At 41.2% G+C, this 18,488-nt stretch overlaps 1 protein-coding gene across 1 annotated transcript; it reads left to right on the top strand.

Moving 5' to 3' along the window:
• The first annotated feature begins 1,721 nt into the window (after positions 1–1,721).
• Positions 1,722–18,035, top strand: LOC306964736 (rho-related GTP-binding protein Rho6-like). Its single transcript, XM_079558855.1, has 5 exons — positions 1,722–1,917; positions 2,352–2,439; positions 11,887–11,996; positions 14,544–14,678; positions 16,526–18,035. The coding sequence occupies exons 1-5, from the start codon at positions 1,798–1,800 to the stop codon at positions 16,769–16,771; spliced, it is 699 nt and encodes a 232-aa protein (XP_079414981.1). The 5' UTR covers positions 1,722–1,797; the 3' UTR covers positions 16,772–18,035.
• The last annotated feature ends 453 nt before the right edge of the window (positions 18,036–18,488 follow it).

Consider the following 18,488-nt stretch of genomic DNA (forward strand, 5'->3'; position numbering starts at 1 on the left):
AGGGTGCATTGCAACATTATCTTAAAACGTTTGCAGCCTCAGCTTTAGATGCCTCACATTGTACTTTAATGTGATGATAATGATTTAACCCTCAGTCAGTTTGTGGTGGAGCCGGCGCTGCTGCTGCTTTTCAAACTGATTTGTGCATCAGTAATATTTGTAGAGGAGCTGAGCAGCTCCTTCAGTGGCACAGCGCCCTCAGTGCAAGAGGTCGCAGGTCCTTCATCCGCGCTGCTGTCAGGCTGTACGGCCCTGCAAAACCCTGTGCAGTAACCTCTGTAGAGACACTTTATTCATCTCTATGTCTGTAAACTTTGCACTTCCAACGTTAACATTTAGATATTTTACATTCTGCTCTAATTGTTATTGTTTATATTATTTGTGAGGTTTTATTCATTGTATTATAACAGGGGTAGTGCTTAGTGGAGGGCGGATTTTCTCAATCATCAAAACACCAAGGGTCAGACCTCCAAACTGTTGCCTAAAGTAACTATACAACACAATCTTGTCAAATGTCAGTGTCGTCCATCATATATGACCTAACAGGGTGTTCGGTCCGGAAACCCTTAAGGAATGAACAGTATTCATCTCATTTTTACACTACTTAAACATGTATTTGATATCTGATTTGTGTAACCACTGGTCTGTTGCCTGCGCATATGACAGATCACGGTCACATTTTGCCATATGGCCAAAACAAATAAATGAAATGTTCCCTTCACAAGACTGTCCCACGGTTTAATCTAAATTGCACAACTTTTCTTCTCTTCAATTAAAGGTGATCAAGGGTCCTCCTTATTTTGAACAGATTTTGTTTCCTGCTGCACCACGTGTAAGTGAGTATTGTAAGCTGCCTAGAAATCAAAGTTATGAAACAGCAAGAGGAAAAAGTAGTTTCCCTGGCCTGGAAAGATGAGGAAATCTGGGAAGTTTTTAGGTGTGATTCTTGTCCTATTTTTATCCATGACTGATTTGTGCTCTCCCCTCTCTCTCTATCTCTCCCCTCTCCCTCCTCTCCCAATCTCTCTCTCTCCCTCTATTTCTCTCTCTCCCTCTATGCCCTCTTCCCTCCCTCTCACTCTGTCTCTCCCTCTCTCCCCCTTTCTCTCCCTCTTTCCCCCCCCTCTCTCCCCCTCTCTCTGTCCCCCTCTCTCTCCTCTCCCCCCTCTCTCTCTCTCTCCCTCTCCCTCTCTCTCTCCCCCCTCTCCCTCTCTCTCTCTCTCTCTCTCCCCCTCTCTCTCCCTCTCCCTGTCTCTCTCTCCCCTTCTCTCTGTCCCTCTCTCTTATCTCCCTCTCTCTCTCCCCCTCTCTCTCTCTCTCCCTCTCTCTCTCTCTCTCCCTCTCTCTCTGCCCCTCTCTCTGACTCTCTCTCCATCTCTCTCTCTGTCTCTCCCCCCTCTCTCTCCTCCCCCCCTCTCCCCCACCTTTCTCTCCCTCTCCCTGTCTCTCTCCCCTTCTCTCTGTCCCTCTCTCTCTCCCTCTCTCTCTCCCATTCTCTCTATCCCTCTCTATCCCTCTCTCTCTCTCTCTTCCCCCCCTCTCTCTCTCTTATCCCCCCCCCCCCCCCTCTGCTGCTCTCCCATTGGCTGCTCGACAATATAAAGTTCCGCAGTGCCCGTTCCTCTCTCAGACCTCTCTCCTCATCCAGCGCAGCTCCGCCTCTCTCTCTCTCTCTCTCTCTCTCTCTCTCTCTCTCCGCCGCCTGACCGCGCGAGCACTGCACCATTTACCAACTTTACCTCCAGCTTTTTTTTTGAGCAGCCGCTTCTTTTAAACATTTCGAGCAGCAACAAAAAGATGAAGGAGCGCAGACTCACCCAGCCCTTCGTGGCCAGATGTAAACTGGTTTTGGTCGGGGAAGTCCAATGCGGTAAAACTGCGATGTTACAAGTGCTGGCCAAGGACTATTACCCCGAGGTGCGTAGCCTTTATCGGCCAAAGCGTCAGTTTTTCACGTTGCTGTTATTATTATATATGTTATCATTCTTATTTTATTTCATGTTGTTCACGATTACTGACAATATGTACGTACCTGCTCCTGTTAAATGCATGGTCTCCTTTTATTTTTTTATTTTATTTTTTTATTTATTTTTTTATTTTATTTTTTTATTTATTATTTATTTATTTATAATTATGCATTATTATTATTATTATTATTATTATTATTATTATTATTATTATTATTATTATTATTATTATTATTATTATTATTATTATTAGGCCCAATTTATTGTATATGTTTTTGGTTTTTTTTTTCAATTACAGATAAAAGTAAATGAGTAAATACCTGGTAATGAATGAAATAGACCCGGTGCTTTTTGCTGATCTCTCGTGTCCCTGCTCCTTCGCAGACCTACGTCCCCACGGTGTTCGAGAACTACACTCGCTGTTTAGACCTGGAGGAGCAACGAGTGGAGCTCAGTCTGTGGGACACGTCAGGTGAGCATTGTGCACCCCCTCATCACTACGCCATGTAAAGAAACAAGAAGGGTCAGTTGTTTTTATGCTCAAACGCGTCTGGCAGAGGTGGCCAAAGTACTTGCTCATTCAACTTTTTACTTAAGTGAAAGTACTGAGGTATTTGCTATAGGAAATATGCAGTGAAATCTGTGCCACCGGGAATTGATAGGCCACTGAAATGCCTGATTTGAATTGAATTTGTGAAAAAATACTGACATTTGAAATTGAAATAATTCCAGTTTTCATTAATTTTGGCAAAATGTAAAAAGCGTCTGAAATACTGATCGATTGAACCTGAGAATTGAATTCATTTCGATTCAGCTCAGGATTTCAGTTTTTATCACTAATTCATTTCAGAGTCCGGTATTTCAGTAAAAGTAGAATGTACAAATCTGTTTAAGTACAGTAAGTGTTGGGGACTAATAACTTCCCTGCTTCAAAAACACAAAAAGTCTATGTACGGCAACTCGATGGGGACAAACAAACCATAACTGTTGTGATTCAATGGCCTAGTAAGACAGTACATTCCATAGAGTGCACATTTTAAGGCTTAAAGGAACAGGCCACCGTTTTTACATACTGAGATATGTTCTTACCTTAGCTTTGACGAGTTCTTTAGGACCTGTCTGGTCTTCACCCGTGCCTTCAGTCACGTAAACACAGCGCAGACGGCGTTAGCATTTAGCCTCTCCCTCTCTCCTCTATAGCTCCAAAACAGGTCAAGATAGAAGCTACCAAGCTCTTCCACGTTTTCCCTATTTAAATATGGTTACGTGAAGTGTTCCACTACAAAGTATAATTACACAAAATTAAACAATGTGGATTTTCTAAGCGGATAAAAGGGGGGACTATATTGTAAGGCGTAATTATACCAGGAGTAGTTTGGCATCCGCACAGTAAAGTGAAGATTACTGAGCGGATTTCGAACTACTCCTGGTATTATTACGCCTTACAATATAGTTCCCCCTTTTATCCGCTTAGAAAATCCACATTGTTTAATTTTGTGTAATTATACTTTGTAGTGTAACACTTCACGTAACCATATTTAAATAGGGAAAACGTGGAAGAGCTTGGTAGCTTCTATCTTGACCTGTTTTGGAGCTATAGAGGAGAGAGGGAGAGGCTAAATGCTAACGCCGTCTGCACTGTGTTTACGTGACTGAAGGCACGGGGGAAGATCAGACAGGTCCTAAAGAACTCGTCAAAGCTAAGGTAAGAACATATATCAGTGTGGAAAAACAGTGGCCTATTCCTTTAATAAAGAAATCACATGGACAAATTTGCCTCTTTTTCCCTTTTGGAAAATGTATAAAAATCTCCAAGTTCGAAACTTTCATATGTACAGTATCTTTCAAATGTGAAGTGAAAATAACAAGTTCTAAACCAAAACACTTCTCAAGTAAAGTACACATCCCCAAATACTCTACTTGAGTGCAGTACTTTAGTGTGACTACCTCAGACGTCTGGACATCATTATCGGAAATAGAGTTGAGTATAGGCCTGATGCAGCTAATGGAAAATATGTAGCACCGCTTTCTCTTTCAGTTTCCCTTATACTTGTTAGGTGGCTGGCACGCCTTCATGCTGGCAAGTCCAAATTAGCAACAACATGCCACTAAAAAGGCAATTTCAGCACTGAAATGGAGCGCATCATTTAGTACAAGAGCTTTTCATTGCACCAATTCACCAAAGAAAATGACTTTCGATTCTGAAGATTTGATTCATACCTAGACAAATTTACAGATTCAAAAGTGAAGTTGAGTCGCTTACAAACCATTTAACAGGGTGGGATATGGGAAACAACCACTTCAGGTATGTTTTTTTAAGTGGAAACAACATTTGGCTCAGTTTAGCACACATGATGAGTTTGTGTTTAAAACGTGACTTGGACCCCCTGGGGGAACCCGCCCTCCCTCTCCACACCTCAGTCAGCCCCTGTTCCTGAACCCCCACACCGGCTCCCCATTGTTTGACTCGCCGGTGCTTCTGCTGTTTACACAGACGACATAATCTGTCAATCTCGTTATTATGATTCAATTAAACGGGCTCCGGGCGTGAAACTTGACGAGATTTGTTGGCAGCAGATAAGCACTACAACCGTGTCACAACCGAGAGCAAACGGCTGAGACCAAATGTTAGGGTTATTAGTCGCATAGATGTGCTACGAATATTGTAACACTCCTACTGCTACTCCGGGTGGAAGGACTTACAGTAGCAGGTTAAAGCCGGGTCTGCTGAGAACTTCTGGTCTGGTTCACGGGCTTCATAAGACTCAGTAGAGACAATGAAGACATTATATTACCTATGATGTATATGTGTGTCTAATCATACTGCAGTTGTTGTTGTTTTTTATAGTTCTAAATATATGATTTTGAACACATTCATATGCAGGGGCGGACTGGCCATGTGTCCATTCTGGAAGATCACAGAAGGGCCACTGGCTCTTGGGCCACCAGTCTAAATTTTCTCCTTAACCTCTTCAACCCCCGCCTTAGTGTTAATTTTGACAACATATTTTAATTTAGTTTTAGTCTTAGTCTTTTGACTAAAATGTAATGTAATTTTGGTCAAGATTTAGTCGAAAAAATCTTTTCAATTTTAGTCTAGTTTTAGTCGACTAAAATTGCATGTCAATTTATTCGACCACATTTGAGACTAATTTAGTCGACTTTGCATTTATAATATTCATTAAAATCATATTTAATCTTGTTCCTCTGCTTCATGGAGCTGCTCCACATGAACAAAGCTCAGAGCTGATCCTTTGGCAGTGGATTTACATGATATGAGGCTCTTTCAGACGGTCAATAGAAGTTTGGATGATTTTAGTCTCTCGTTTTCATTTTTATTTAGTCTTATTTTAGTCGACTAAAATATCTGGACATTTTAGTCATAGTTTTAGTCTCATGAGAAACTTTTAATTTAGTTTTAGTCCAATTTTAGTCGACAAAAATATTACTTTGACTAAAATTAAGACTAAATATTTTAGTCGACGAAATTAACACTGCCCCGCCTTAACCGAGCTTTACCCAAATCTAAGAGCTTAAAAGCAAAGCATCAAAATAGCAACAAGTGAGCCAGAAAAGCAACAAAAATGTGACAAAAAAGTAACTAAGACATGACAACAAAGCAACAAAATAAGCAATGAAAAACTGACGAAAACACAACGAAAAGCCACAAAAAAAGTAATGAAAAAACAACAAAAACATGCTGCAACAATGAACAAAAGGGTGCAATCACTTTTGTAGGTCTTAGCTTTCAAATGAGGCATTTTGCTGTTGCTTTCCAGTGGATACGCTTTTTAGATTTGGGTAAAACCGAACTGGAGGAAATGCACTCAGCTAAGACGGGAGGTAAGAGGTTCACATATGTCTTTTATGGAAGTGCTGCATTTACGCTAATTTGGGCCAGGCTGGTCAGAGTCCAGGGCCCTTTTTCAGTCCCAGTCCGCCCCTGTTCATATGGCCGGGTAACGTTTAACAATACCAGTGGGGTATCGGAAAAAATAGTTAAGGTACTACTGGTATCGAAACAAGGAAAGAATCAAAAGCTATAGAAAAACAATGTGCATTTAGGTCCAAGTTTTGATGCTGTTGGTCCAGGGACAGCAGTAAAGCAAGTGACTTGGTTGCTTCAGCTCAAATAAAAGATTTTTTCCCCCAATCCTTTCCCATTGTCTTCCATTTTCCCCATTCTTTCCCTATTTGCCCCATTTTTCCCCCTTATTTTTTGCCCTAATTTCTCTCAATTTCCGGCCATTTCTTCCCAAATTATTCCCTTTTTTTCCACACATTCCTTGACATTGGAGATGAACCTGATCTTCCACACATTATTGTTCTGTTATCTGGTTCTAGTTGACAATATGTTTGTATAGGTATCGGAAAGAGTATCGTTCTGGTATCGCTATCGCAAACCAAGTATCATTAAAGTCCTGACATCGAGAAAAACGCACCTGTAGCCAGCCCTACACATTCACCTCACGGTTTGATAGACCTAATTGTTATTATTGGGAAACAAACAACCATCTCTTAATCATTTCATCGCATTGGTCTCTCAAACCCTCTCTGCATTTTCACAACACTACATTCTTGAGCTGATATCAAATAAATATTTAGCTAATCTCTTGTGACACATTGGCGCTATCAGTGGATTATGTAAACCCCTGCTGCCTGTTGTAGATTGTAATGGCAGAGTTAGAGGAAGTAGCCCGGTGCCAGTTGGCCTGTGGAGGGGTTCCTCACAGAGGGAAGGGGTTGCCTGGTCCATGCAGGGGGCAGAGGAAGGCTCTCTCGCCTCTGACCAGAAGGCACGAGCGAGAGGAGTATAAAGATATGCATGACCTCCACACCGCCTTATGGTGCCTGAAGCGTTTCATAACTTTATGGTTTTCGTTGCAGTGCTTAGAGAGCACATGCATCTGTGTCGGTTCTGAAGGAGACAGTTTCACAAACATAATGTAAAGGCCCTTTAAAGAGACTATACAGAGTTTAAAGAAGTGGTATTATGCTTTTTTCAATCACATAGCACCAGTCTATATCACACTACAATGATGACCAAACCTTCTGTTGGTCTGTAAATGCAGTAAATTAGAATAGCTGCCTTGTATAAAATTGCTCTGATTGGTTACTCGGCTGGTGATGAAAGCTCGGAGGCGTCTCCAGGAGGTGGGGGCGTTCCTAGGAGGACTCAGGCAAACCTATCCCTAAAATGGCTGCCATCAGAGTTTTTTGACTGTAAAAATAATGGACGTCTCCTGCTCACTCCTCCCCGTTTACCACAATGACCACGGCCGTGGGGGAATTCATGGCGGATTTACAGACTCCTCCTCCCCAGCTCTGACGAAGCATGTTCCTAAAAAGGACATACGGGCGGGATCTTCACCGTAGACTCCGCACCTGTGTGACGTGTAGCTCGCGCTGCTCCAATGCTAACAGTCCAAGCTTCATTAAGTACGAGATTTCAAGAATTCTGGTTTCATATATTGTGATTAACCCAGCGTTATCTCAGGAGGAAGATCTAGCCAAGTCTAGTGTTGAAAAAATGTAAACCAGGCGATAAAGTTGTTTTTAAGGTGTCTAAACTCCAATGCTTTTCAATGGGAGCCTAGTGGCGATATGGAGCAATGGCGGCCCCCAGGGTCGTGGTCATAAAGCAGAGCAGCCAGCGGCCATTGGTTTTTACAGATCACTCAAAAATACGTGAATGTGCCAAGGCAACACTTCAGGTTGTTTTTAATGAGGGAATGACATGATAACATGAAAAAGTCGATTTTGCATAATACCCCCCCTTTAAAAAAACCCCATCAAATTAAAGTACTTCAAATATCGGCCTATGTATCAGCTATCGGCCATATCGGTATCGGAACCCAAAAATCCATATCGGTCGGGCCCTAATGTGCGGTTCTACTTTTCCTTATTTAAAACATTCTTTCCTTTGATTTCTTTTTTCAAAATATAACAATAGTTTCCTCAGTGTGTGTAATGATATGACATTAAGTTTTCAAAAAGCAGTCAATCATCTAATAATAATAATAGTCATTAATAAAGACTTTTGCGATTTAGAAGCTTAACAAAGCGCTGCTGTGGCCCAATTGTCATTCCACCTCATACTCGCTGAATCATTTGTAGCCACAGTTATTCTCTGAGTCTGACAACGGCCTCTGTTTAGCCACCGCTGACCCACTCACTCTATCTATTCATACAAAGGCGATGGGTAAAGTGTCTTGCTCTCGGACACACTGACAAAATGAACTGGTTGGGGATGAGCTTAAATCTTCAGGCCACTGTCGCAGCTCCGGTGATGTTTGACCTCATCCAATTTGTCTGGATGACATCGGTGCAGTGGGTCAAACTGTAAACACCCACGGAGAGGAACACAGTACACACACACACACAGACAGTAAACACTGACCAATACTGTGTCCCTGGCTTCACCCACCATGTCTGCTCAAAACCTGCTACCTCACAGCAGCTGGTTCTGTGTGTATAACCTCCACAGAGCGAAAGAATTCATTGGAAGACTCTCTTTCCGTTCGGCTACATCTTCAGGCTAAAAGGGCTCCCGCCACTTAAAAATACATTTCTTTTCAAAGTCTTTCCACTGACTGAGCACCCGTGTGTCCGGCGGGGGGCAGCTCTTGTGTGGGAGGCTGTGGGTGCTGAAGTTATGTGCTCTCTGCCTCCTCTTTCTCGAGCCTTACATCACCCGGGCGCTTCTGCTCCTTCTCCAAAAGCGGTATTGACAGATTCCCGTTGTGTAAGTCGGCCTATTTTTTCAGAATAGCAGGAGCGCACTGAGAAAGAGAATAGAACAGCACTTCTTGATGTTTTTTTTTGTAAAGTGCGACTTGGCGAAGCTTTGAGATTTGGAGAAATGTGTGACGTTATGGGTTTATTTTACATTTGTGAGAAAATGTATTTATTATCCAAGTTACAGGAATTATGCATTTCATTACAGTGTGCACTGCAGAAGCACAATGGGATACACTGAACCAAAGTTAAGGGTGAAAACCACTTAACTCCCACCTGAACCAAGCACATTTTCTCCAGTTCTCCATTACCCATATAAAAGACGAATCAGTGTTAATTTTGACAACATATTTTATTTTAGTCTTAGTCTTTTGACTAAAATGTAACTTAATTTTAGTCGAGATTTAGTCCAAAAAAACTTTTCAATTTTACTCTAGTTTTAGTCGACTAAAATTGCATGTCAATTTAAGACTAATTTAGTCGACTTTACATTTATAATATTCATAATAATCATATTTAATCTTGTTCCTCTGCTTCATGGAGCTGCTCCACATGAACAAAGCTCAGAGCTGATCCTTTGGCAGAGAATTTACATGATCTGAGGCTCTTTCAGACGCTCAATAGAAGTTCGGATGATTTTAGTCTCTCCTTTTCATTTTTATTTAGTCTTATTTTAGTCGACTAAAATATCTGGACATTTTAGTCATAGTTTTAGTCTCATGAGAAACTTTTAATTTAGTTTTAGTCCAATTTTAGTCGGAAAAAATATCACTTTGACTAAAATTAAGACTAAATATTTTAGTCGACGAAATTAACACTGAGACGAATGACGAAAACGAGGTTGAAAACGCAACAAAAAGAGCCACAAAAACAGGCCAGAAAAGCAAAAATAACACAATGGAAAAGCGACTAAAAGTACGACTAAAGAGGGATGCAAAAGCAAAAGAATTGCTACAAAGAAGTGTCAAAAACAAGGACAAAAACAACGAAAAAGCACAGTGACAGTAAACGACAAAAAAAAAACGGAAGAAACTGCCACAAAAAACTATGAAAACATGACAAAAATGCTTCAAAGATGTGACACAAACGCAGTAACAATGCAACAAAAAAAGTTATGACCGGTTTTATAGGTCTTAGCTTTCAAATGAGATGTTTCACTCACTGGCTTATAGGCTGTAAACTCCTTTCAAGCTTCTCAACAGGAGAAAATTCTCTCTGTTAAAGGCCCTATACCTGATTTTTTCATTTCAAACAATGAAAGAGGGAGCCACTAAATTGAAATGTCGGTGGGGGTACAAACTCATCCCTAATATTCCTTACACATCTGTAGCATCCCAATCCTTCACAGGGGCAGGTTTACAGGCACATTTCACAACTGGCAGGGTCACTTTTCAGGGTCACTTTCACAAGAATGCCAGAAAACGATCCTGCAAGTTCATGAAATTGATACAATGCTTTATAATTAGATCTACAGTTTTTAGATCTAGTGTTTTTCCCCACTCATTCCATAATGAGAAGGGGCTAGATGCAAGTTTGCCATTTTATACTCACTACTGCCATGTCAGGTCATACGTGTAACTGCAGCTTCTATATTAAGCTCGTGCATGACGGCACTTTGGACCCGAATTAACAACTTTTTGAGTTACAGTCCATGATTTTAGAGGCAGTTGTGGTGAACAGGTCTGGGCTCATTCTACACATTAGGACATGGCTGGAACATGTACACTGCAAAAAGTATTTAACTAGATCAGTATAAACATCTCAATTTGAGCATAATAATTCAAATTTTAGTTGTTTTGACTAGTTAAGAAGTTGTTGGGCATTTGTCCTAGATTATTTCACTTGTTCTGAGATGTTTCTGACTTGTTTCGATACATTTCGTCCTTATTTCAGGTAATTTTCTTTGCCAGTGGGGTAAGAAAATTGTTCTTATCTCATTGGCAATTTTACTTTCTTATTTCAAGCGAGATTTACCCTAGAACTGGTCTGAAATGTCCTCAAACAAGCAAAGTAAACTTGGTCCGATCAGGAAAAGTGTCTAAATGAGTGAAAACCGCTCAAAACAAGATACATTTCCTCAATTCAAGTAATTTAAGCCAATGCTTGATATTTACTTTTTGCTGTGTAGGGGGAGGAAAATACAGAATTTTAACATTTTTAAACTATGTATAGTCCCTTTAAGGCGGATGGTAATTCAAACTTCCTATATATATTCTACTAAGGACTGGCATTTCAAGTTTTCCTTTAAGTTAAGTTTAAACGCCTGAACAAAGCATTATATAACACCAAAAATGCAGACTTTTGGGACTCAGACACCTGGCAAGCTTTGTCCATTATGACATATATGACCCTCCTGCATTAATATACATTTATAAAGCAAAGGTGGAGGTCATAATTTATTCCCAGGAGGCAATAGCAGGAAGTACATTCTTATTGTTGGGGTGTGGGGATGATTATCTGGCAGGAGGAAAACAATAAGAAGCGGACATCCTTATTCTCCTTTTAGCTCTTCCTCTGAGAGCAATATCGAGCATTGGGAGGAAAAAGCACTTCCTTGATGTCACACAACAATTAAACAGATAGGCTGCCACTAATACAGTTTGATAAAGTGTGTCAGCTTAACTTCACGGGAATGCAGTCCGGAAAGTTTAGTTAATTCTTGCATAACGGGGGAACTTTAAACCCTGGTAACTCAGCGTGCGTGTTCGTGAGAGGGCGTCAGGCGCTGTTTGCTCTCTTATCACTTTGGCATGGATCTATTTGGGAAGCCAAGTGTTACATCAGACCAGACTTACTTTTAGCTTTTTTTGTTGTTGTTGGTTTTTTAACACCCCTCGTTCGCACAACACGGCCACTTTTTAAGAGCTGCGTGAGAAGTCTGAAGGGGTTACTCACTCCATCCGTCCGCGCTCGCGAAAGTTCTTTTGTGTAACAGAAAATAAACTTTATTTCTCATTTTCGAGTCGAGGGTCTGTTTAAATGGAGTCAGTGTTGTCCTATTTCTCGACTTCTTTTCAATGAAGTGATTTGAGTCATCTTCTGTACTCAGTAGAGGGGAAAAGGGGTCATCTTCTGAGTACAGACGATGACTCAAAGACCTTCATTGAACACGGACAACTCCGGTACGACTGGGAGCTCACACAGACATCTTTTTCTTGACTGTGCTTTTGTGTTTCTGCAGGTTCTCCGTACTACGACAACGTTCGGCCTCTGTGCTACAGTGATTCAGACGCGGTGCTCCTGTGTTTTGACATCAGCCGGCCGGACATAGTAGACAGTGCACTCAAGAAGGTATTTTATTCATTAATCCACATGAATAATGTCCGTTTGCTCAAAGGCCTTATATGGAATGGTTCTTATGTTCTCTTTATGTATCTTCAATGAAGGTTCTTGAGTCATCTTCTATAGTTGAAGTGTAGAATGTTTCGCCTCTCATCCAAAAGGCTTCGTCAGCAACAGTAAAGTTTCAGCTCAGCCCGCAGACTATGTATATATAGACCACTGGGAGGAGATTATCTTGTCCCTTCTCTCTATTAACAGCTATTCTCACCTGTAGGTAAACATCTTTGCAGTTCTGAGTCCTAATGGCTGGATCTGAACGGCCCTACTCTCAGCTAATAGGTCATAATGGAGCGCAGGGGCCAATGCAACTCTATGGGAGAATTTTTTTTTGTAAGAAATCTCCAGAATGAAAATCAACAATGAATTTTCCTCTCCAGTATTTGACAGTGATTGGATTCACAAACCTGACATATTATTTGTATGTCTGAAAGTGAACTTTGAGACGGTGGAGTTTGACGCAGTTTTTGTTTCATGTGGATTCTCCCAGTAATGACTGAGATATTAAAGGGGGGGTATTATGCAAAATCATCTTTTTCAAGCTTTACATCATGTTATTATGTCATTCCCTCATTAAAAACATGCCTGAAGTGTTGCCTTGGCACATTCACGTATTTTTGAGTCATCTGTAAAAACTCTGATGGCGGCCATTTTAGGGATAGGTTTGCCTGAGTCCTCCTAGGAACGCCCCCACCTCCTGGAGACGCCTCAAAAGCTTTCGTCACCAGCCGAGTAACCAACCACTGCTCCTCAGCAGAACCCCCTCCCCACTGATGCCACAGACAGCGTGTGGAGGGGGCGTGTCGGAAAGGCTCAGAGGTTCTTAAAGAGACAGAGGCCTATTTCAAGACATTCACTACAGCCATTTTGAGAGAGACATTTTATACAAGGCAGTTATTCTAATTTACTGCATTTACAGACCAACAGAAGGTTTGGTCATCATTGTAGTGTGATATAGACTGGTGCTATGTGATTGAAAAAAGCATAATACCCCCTCTTTAAACAAAAACTAAGGTAGAAAAATCTGCAGTTCACCAGTTACCACAGTTACTACTAGTTGCCCTCCAGCTCAGTTTTACATTATAGGGTCTGTTGTGATGTCATGTGAACGCAAACCTATTACCTGCTTATTGATCTGGTCTGCGGGCTGAGCTGAAACTTTAGTTCCCTGACAAAGCCTTTTGGATGAGAGGGGGAACGTTCTACACTTCAACTACAGAAGATGACTCAAGAACCTTCACTGAAGATGGACCACTCCTGTACGACTGAGAGCCCACACAGACATTCTCTTTATGTATTGAATTGTATTTGTGATGTGACAGTACATTAACGCATTTAGTACATGTAAGGATCACAAACCACATGAAAAGTTTCCATATCCACAGGAATCACAATCACACTGAGACACAAAGTACTCTCCAGTGTTGTACGGGACACAACACTATCAAAATAGAGAACGGAGTTTCATATTTATAGTGCTTTTCGCAGACACGAGTCACCCAAAGTGCAATTGGACAATTGTTCACTCCGTTCTCGGTGGTGGTAACACTCACCCAAGCCACTTGTTAATCCCACATGGTGTCCCATCCTACGACCAACCAGGCCCATCCCAGCTCACGAGATCAGGCACTGTCAACGCAGTGTGGCCAAAATAGAAGTCAAAACAGCACCTACATCAGGGGGCGGCAAGTTTGCATTGTCGAGGGCTGATTTTCATCTTTGCCAAAACACCCAAGGGCCGAACCTCAACATTGTAGCCAAAAGTAAAAAACTATTCTCTACAAATACCATTGTTTTACATCAGTGGTTCCCAAGTGTCACCATTACCCTCGGATGATGAGCCGAGGACCCAAATAAAACTGCAATTTGTCATATATCGTATAAAATATTGTATTTTCAACACAAGCTTTTGTTGAACAAGCAGTAGATAACCTATTAAGACTGAAATTATGTTCAAAACTACCCAGTAACATTCATTTTAGCACACAGTTAGTGTTTCCATGCAGTTTCAGATGGAAATTATTGAATAAATGTTCCTTATAGACTCGCAACCCACTGAAAATGGTTCTGTGACCCACTTTTGGGTCCCGACCCACCAGTTGAGAATCACTGTTTAACATTATATATGACCAAGCGGGATGTTCTGACAGGTCAATTGTAAAATACTGACTATTTCTCTCATTTTTAGACTACTTTAACAGGTATTTGATCTCTTATTTGCACAATAATTTTTCACATAATCATCTTGGGGGCCAGAGGGCCGAATTTGGCCCCCGGGCCTGAGGTTGCCTACCCTTGACCTACATTGTATTAAAATATACTAAATGTATGTAGTAGTAGGTAGTTGAAGCTAATATAGGTTGTAAATACACTGTAGGTCACACAAACAGCATAAGAACCGGGTGCCGATAGTTAGAAGATGTGCAAACTGAACTGGAAATAACAGCTTTTATATATAAAGTTGGATCGGACTGACATTTTGTTTTGTTTTTATTATAGTGGAAAGCTGAGATCCACGACTTTTGCCCCAACACACGCATCCTCCTGATCGGCTGCAAGACTGACCTACGGACAGATGTTTGCACCCGCATCGAACTGTCCAACCAGAAACAAGCTCCCATCTCCTATGAACAGGTGACCACCAGCACCACCAGCACCACCACACCGTCAGTTACAAACCACGTGATAGTCCTTTTTTAACCCTGGTTCAGTACCTGGTGCAGACTCAATTTGGACATTGTTTGGTCTCAACTTAGATCTAGTTCGGTAGTCCTTCGATTTGGACTTGGTTTGTGTTGTTTCAAGTCCTGGTTTAGACATGGTTCAGACTTGGATTAGATGAGAAAATAGAAGCAACTCACACCAGAAGTAGTCTCAGAGGTGCAGATGTTGAGGAAAATCTTCAGAAATAAAAAAAACAGCGTCGCACACTGAAGCAGCCGATGTCCAATTTATAATCAAGGATGATAACGTTTCGGCATCGCCTTCATCAGATCATTCTTTTTTTCATCTTTGAACCACAGTATGTGCTCAAACATGGTTCCTCCTTAATTGATTCCACTTGATAACGAACTTCATGAACCTTGGATTTGTCCAGGCTCCATCCTGGTTGTTTCATAGTTCTCTCACATAGAGATGGGCAATATATTGTCTACGAGACAGTATTGAAATTGCTGTTTGGAAGATATGCAAATTTACAATATTGAGTTTATCTCCAATGTCAAGCCATGTGGGAGAAAAAAAGACTAATGGGGGGAAATTGAGAAAAAGAAAAGAGTTAAAGGGATATTTCAGGATTTTTGACATAGTTATTCAGACTGTTGTTGATTTCTAGAGATTTTTTTAATTGTAATTCATGCATTTCTTATATTTGAAGAGTTATGTGGCGCTAGGCTAGTGCATGTCTATGGTATCAGCTAGCCTGCATTAAAAACAGTGTGACCCGCTCCACAGAGCACCTGAGGCAAATCACTTATAACGCCAGACTAACCATATAAATGTCTGTGTCGATAGAATAATTTTTGGAATATAACTGACCTTGCATCACATGAATGATCGCATTTTGAGGGACTATTTTCTAGCGGATCACTCCGCCGCTGCGTAGCTTATACAACCACAAAGCTGATGCTTTATATAAGGTATTTTAACCCCTTAACTCCCACCTGAACCGAGCACATTTTCTTCAGTTTGGCTTTACCCCAGTCCAAAAGCTTCTGGAAAAAAGCTGTGAAAATAGCAACAAAACTGAGACGAAAACAATGATGGAAATGTGACAAAAAAGTGAGGAAAAAATGGACAAAAAAATTACAAAAATGTGATAAAAAATGACGAAAATGTGACAAAAAATAAAATAAAAAAATGAAAAAAATGTGATTAAAATTTGACCAAAAAAAAGAGAAAAAAAGAAGAAAAAATACTAAAATGTGAGAAAAATGACCAAAAAAAGTTACAAAAGTGAGTTGAATACCCAACAAAAAATGATGGAAAAAAATCTAATAACGTGAGGAAAAAGATCCTCTCGGTTCAGGCGGAAGTTAAGAGGTTAAATGCAAAATGGTTCAAATTACTCTATGGACACAGACATTTATATGATTAGTCTGGCGTTATAAGTGATTTGCCTCAGGTGCACTGTGGAGCGGGTCAGACTGTTTTTAATGCAGGCTAGCTGATACCATAGACATGCACTAGCCTTGCACTAGCCTAGCGCCACTTAACTCTTCAAATATAAGAACTGCATGAATTACAAAAGAAAAAAATATCTCCAGAAATCAACTACACTCTGGATAACTAGGAAATGAGGCCCTATGTCAAAGATCCTGCAATATCCCTTTAAAGTCTTTTTTTTCCCCTGCCCAGACTAAACACGGAGAACATTGAACATTGTCAGAGCAGGGACCTGAGTAATGGATCGTAGACTTGTTTAAAGACTAGTATATAAGTACAATATTTCTTTTCTAACATGACTCGTTTGTGCTTCCCAGGGCACCTCTTTGGCCAAGCAGCTGGGAGCGGAGACCTACCTGGAGTGCTCCGCCTTCACGTCGGAGAAAAGCATCCACAGTGTTTTTCGCACCGCGGCCCTGGCCTGCATGAACAAACTGCAGCCCGCCACCAAGCCCAGCCCGGTGCGCCGCCTCTCCAAAAGACTGCTGCACCTGCCCAACAAGAACGAGCTCCTCTCCTCGTCTTTCAGCAAGGAGCGCTCCAAAAGCTGCTCCATCATGTGAGCCACGGGAACTGTACGGGACTTTTGGGAAGGCAATCACACTGCTGCAATCGAATTCTGTACTAAGATGCATATTTATTGTACAGACGCAAAGAGAGAGTGTATAATCTTGAACATAGCCCTGAAAAATATTGCCCAGAAGCTCTTCAAATTCTGTAATCATTGCTGTGCCTAAATAACCGACCTTACGCTATCCCTATAGGGGTGGTTTTAAGCAGTGCATTTGACACTCGCCAAGCTAAATAGCATTTCATTTTCTTGTGTCTTTCTATCTGCATAATAATGTCAATGAAATGCCAAACCAGACGATGATAAAGGGGCAGATAAACATGGCTTTAGGGTATGTTAAAAAAAGAAAAAAGATTGTTTTGTAAGAAGCTGGGGAAGGGGGATGGAGCGAGGAGTGATTTGGCAGCCTCAGCGTCGGTTTGCAGGCGGTGGGAGGAGGATGAACAAAGCGCATCCGACGGAGCGGCACAGTGAGTCAGCAGAGTCACATGAGCGGAGTCTGTGTCAACCGCGACCAGACAAAAGGAAAACATGGAGATATTCATATCTGCGCCGGACTTTAATGTAGTGAACTAAAGACACGCGGTTTAAGCGTATGTTATAATGATTTAAATATGGCTGCCTCGTAGACTTTACTACACATGTTATGAGCTTACACTGAAGATGTGAAGGGGATTGTCTGGAGAGTAGTATTCAGTTTTATGCCTCAGTTGGTTACTTTAGCGCTACTCCCCCTTACATATCGACATGTCTTCAGTCGAGCACATAGACATGTTATTTTCTAGTCCTTGCTGATGTTTGTCCTTCGCTGAGTCTTTACAGCTCGGCGAATAGAGGGTTGAGGATTTGAAGGTCTGAGTTCTTTGGATGCACAGAACACTGGAATTTGACGTGTTGCTAAGCAACGGCGGAGCCGGGGCAGCTCCAGTCTGACGATGCTCTGGAAGGGACTGACACTGGCCCCACTAAAGGCGAGGGCAGGACAGTGTCTTTGGAGTTTCAGTATTTGAACCACAGCCAAGAGGGGGCTGTTTGATGCAAAGTTGCATCTAAAACGATCATACCATTATAATGTGTCACATTGTTCAGACTTTTCTTCTGGCTCTTTCCTCAGTTTTCTCCTTGTATTTAAGTGAATTTACTGTACAGACTGTGTCTCTCCTTTTTGTATTAACTGCACCAGAAGAATGTTCCTGTAGTTTGTACAGTTGATTACGTTCAGTATTGTCAATGTCATGCTCTTTAAGTTGATCCTATTTAAATAAATATGTTAAGTTAAACTTCCTGTGTTCATTCGTCTGTTTTACTATAACCTACTTTAGTCACTTCCTCATGTGCGCTGGACTGTTTAGAAACCAGATGATACGAGAAATCATTGCATTCAAGGTTAACATTCTTGGCTGTTCTTTAATATCTGTTTTGTCTGGTTGAGATAATGTTAATGCTTATTTGTAGGTCAGACGTGCCTCAGTTCCTCCAGAGGCAATGGCAGAGGTCCTGAATGTGTCTGAGCCTTGGACCCATAATTATGAGCTGACAGTGGCCGTATGTGTCTGTGTATGATGCGTCAGTGAAGCATGAAAAAGCCTGAGGTCCCAACAATTCATCTTACTGCATATTTAGAAATGTAAACCAAATACACTTGTGACCTAGATATCACAATCACGCCATACTCAAGTCTCAACAATAATTCTCTTTATCATATGAAC

This window comes from Gobius niger (assembly GCF_951799975.1).
Source record: "Gobius niger genome assembly, chromosome: 6".
Lineage (NCBI taxonomy): Eukaryota > Metazoa > Chordata > Actinopteri > Gobiiformes > Gobiidae > Gobius > Gobius niger.

Bases quoted from the DNA above. Each gene is read 5' to 3' on its own strand.
- LOC306964736 (XM_079558855.1), top strand. From the start codon at position 1,798: ATGAAGGAGCGCAGACTCACCCAGCCCTTCGTGGCCAGATGTAAACTG. The intron at 2,440-11,886 runs GTGAGCATTGTG...GTGTTTCTGCAG, and splicing joins CAGTCTGTGGGACACGTCAG to GTTCTCCGTACTACGACAAC. The intron at 14,679-16,525 runs GTGACCACCAGC...TGTGCTTCCCAG, and splicing joins CTCCCATCTCCTATGAACAG to GGCACCTCTTTGGCCAAGCA.